The 3,278-nt window shown below is 46.4% G+C and overlaps 1 protein-coding gene across 1 annotated transcript; it reads left to right on the top strand.

Moving 5' to 3' along the window:
* The first annotated feature begins 549 nt into the window (after positions 1-549).
* Positions 550-3,038, top strand: CH25H (cholesterol 25-hydroxylase). Its single transcript, XM_046654374.1, has 2 exons — positions 550-2,089; positions 2,958-3,038. Exon 1 carries the CDS (start codon positions 665-667, stop codon positions 1,475-1,477), a length of 813 nt encoding a protein of 270 aa, XP_046510330.1. The 5' UTR covers positions 550-664; the 3' UTR covers positions 1,478-2,089; positions 2,958-3,038.
* The last annotated feature ends 240 nt before the right edge of the window (positions 3,039-3,278 follow it).

Here is a 3,278-nt window from a genome sequence, read left to right as displayed (position 1 = left end):
CCCGCCTCCGTCCCGTTTGATTTCCTGCGATGACCGTCGGTGAGCGCGGCTGGGGACCCGTGGTTCCCTCTGCGAAAGGTTAATTTGCCACGCGCTGCTGGTTAGATCAACAAAGGGTGCGCAGACAGGAAAGATACGAAATACAGAAGGCATGTCACTTAAAAAAAATTTTTTTAATGCAGTTATATTTGCGTCTCTGTGAAAACACATACACGCAATTATATACCCGTATTTAAAAATACAAGTAATTCTGCATTGATTGCAAAGGAGCTCTTTCTGGTGGTGATGGAAATATTCTCTGTCTTGTCTGGGGATGGTGAGGACGCTGAATTCAGTTGTCAAAACTCTTAGGAACTCTACACTGAAGATCTGTACGTTGTGTGTAAATTGTACGTCATATAAAAATCAGAACAAAATTCCGCATGCATATAAAAAGTTACGAAGTGCTATTGCATATTGCATTTATAAATGCCTATTAAATGCAACTGTAGATATGTATTTACAGTAACTAAGCCCAATTCTGTGGACTTATTCATTTATGCAAGCTCCACGCAGCCGGGAAAGGGAGAGAAACCGCAGCTGACGTCACTCGCGGGCGGGGCCGCAAGTCCTAAGAAAAGCCGATGGATCTCGAGCCGCAGCCGGGGCCAGGCACAGCCTCACTATGAGCGGCCACAACAGCTCCGAGCTCCATGTCCTCTGTAGCTCCAGCCAGCTGTTCCTGCAGCCGCTGTGGGACAGCCTGAGGACCCACGAGGCCCTCACCCACTCGCCCTTCTTCCCTGTGATCTTCTCCATCGCCACTTACGTGGGCTTCTGCCTGCCCTTCGTGGTGCTGGACCTCCTGTGCCCCTGGGTGCCCGCGCTGCGGCGCTACAAGATCCACCCCGACTTCTTGCCCTCGGCGCGCCAGGTGCTGCCCTGCCTGGGGCAGACGCTGTACCAGCACGTGGTGTTCGTGTTCCCTGCGACGCTGCTGCTCTGGGCCCGCGGGCCGGTCTTCCTGCCCCTTGAAGCCCCCGAGCTGCTTCAGCTGGCGTTTCACGTCGTGTTCTGCCTGCTGCTGTTCGACACGGAGTTCTTCTTGTGGCACGTCCTGCACCACAAGGTGCCCTGGCTGTACCGGACCTTCCACAAGATGCATCACCAGAATTCGTCCTCGTTCGCGCTGGCCACGCAGTACATGAGCATCTGGGAGCTGTTTTCCTTGGTCTTCTTTGACATCATGAATGTCACGTTGCTCGAGTGCCACCCGCTCACCATCCTGGTCTTCCACGTGTTCAACATCTGGCTGTCGGTGGAGGACCACTCGGGCTACGACTTCCCCTGGTCCACGCACAGACTGGTACCTTTCGGGTGGTACGGGGGCGTGGCCCACCATGACTTGCATCACTCTCAGTTTAACTGCAACTTCGCCCCTTACTTCACACACTGGGACAAAATATTGGGAACTCTGCGGTCTGCTCATGCCAAGTAACATGCACCCCTCCCAGCTTGGTGGTGTGGCTGCAGTGGGCAGTGGGTGCCCCTCAGACCCTGTGCATTTCACACTTGACTCAGGAGAAACACACCTGAACTTTTTTTTCAAGTAACTTATTACCTGATGGAAACTTATGGATAAAATCTGATGTATTTTCAAAAGCTGATAAAGTAATATATGTAATGTTTATATATCAACAATTGTATTCTTGGTGTAGAATTTTAGCTGGCTCACTTCAATAGCCTTGATTCCTGGATATAAAGTAGACATTCATCTCTGGATTATTTAAATCATCTCTAAAAGGAATTGCTTGTAGAACAAGGAATTTCCTATATTTGAAAGTGTCCTAGAATGAAGCTAAAAGAGCATATTTTTATGGAGAATCTGATGTCTGACTCTATAAACAATGAAACATTCCTGCTGGACAGTTACCAAGATTATTGTACTTTTTTTCTATTTTTTCATAGAACTGTATATTTATATTGAAAGAAATGTTATTTGTACTTAAAAAGAAAGAAAGAAAGAAAGAAAATACACCAAATAAGTACTGGCTGCTCTTTCACTGGCATTTTGACTGATAAACTAACATGGGAGGACGGAGCTGGGATGGTAGGTGTTCTTGAGAGCCTCTGGCAGTCCTACCATGGAAAGAGAGGAATCCGGTGGTAGGGTGTCTTGTGGGGGGTTATGGGAGAGAAGGAGGCAGGAGAAGGGGTCTGTTTGCCTGCTTTGGTCTAGAGATTCCACAGAGGGAAAAACACTTTAGTTCTAAGCGAACTGAATGAATTATCGTTTGATTATCTGGGGAGAGGGCGATGTTGGGGGATGAATAGATTAGCAGTGCCTTGCTTTGCAAAACTGGTATCAAGTGTGTGCATTAGAGGGGCAGATAGAAACCCAAAAGATCTGAGTAAGCCCCCTTTTCATGAAGCCATCTAGTACAAATGACTGTCATACACATTGCCTCTGCAATCTGGGACTTTTGTATATTCACTTTTCTTAATTAAAACATACATGGAAACTGTTTACCCCTTTCTCAAAGAAATAAAAAGTGAAACGTGGCCCCAGATCCGTAGTCCTTCATCTGTGAAAGGAGATTGTGTCCCAAATGTTCTCGTAGATTACTTGTGACAGAAAATGTCCCTATTACAGCACATCTGTCACCCATCATGTAGCCCATCTGGCTGCTGCCTAATTGTTTTAATTTTATCTTTGGAACATAGTTTAGATAGGGGAAAGTTAAAAAGTCAAGACAGTTTAGACAGAAAAGCATAAAGAACAGCAGCTTTGTATGTAATTCTAGGTTCATTATAAATGAACGAAATTGTCTTGTTTAAAGGTGAAAACTCCATCTAAAGACCTAGTCTCCACAGTCTGCCAAATGAGAGTCCAGAGAAATAGGTTTGCCCTCCAAATCTTTGGCAAAGGCAATCAGAATGTCCGGCCGCTTGGCTAATTTTCTCGCATTCCCTCCCAGTGTGTGTGTTCTCTGGCCTCTTCACTGAAGTCGCCTCCTCCTCTGTCTGCAGCAGGACCGTGCTGGGACTTAAAGGTTATATTGATGAATAAAAGTGAAACCACGAAAGCAAGTAGTGAGACGTAAGGGGAAAATGCTGCATTGGAGGTACTTCATTAACATCGTGATCAACATGCTGCATGGAGAAAGAAAAGAAGGATGAACAGGCAGGTGTGGAGTATGTGCCGTTGGTTGTTTTGAGCAGCCCCAGGCCCCCAAAAGCTGCCTGCAGATCTTAGATAATGACAGTTCAGCACAGCTCACTCTCATAGAATTTTTTAA

This window comes from Equus quagga, chromosome 2 (assembly GCF_021613505.1).
Source record: "Equus quagga isolate Etosha38 chromosome 2, UCLA_HA_Equagga_1.0, whole genome shotgun sequence".
NCBI lineage: Eukaryota > Metazoa > Chordata > Mammalia > Perissodactyla > Equidae > Equus > Equus quagga.
Note: the sequence above shows the minus strand (reverse complement) of the source record. Positions and strands in the feature narration are given on the sequence as shown.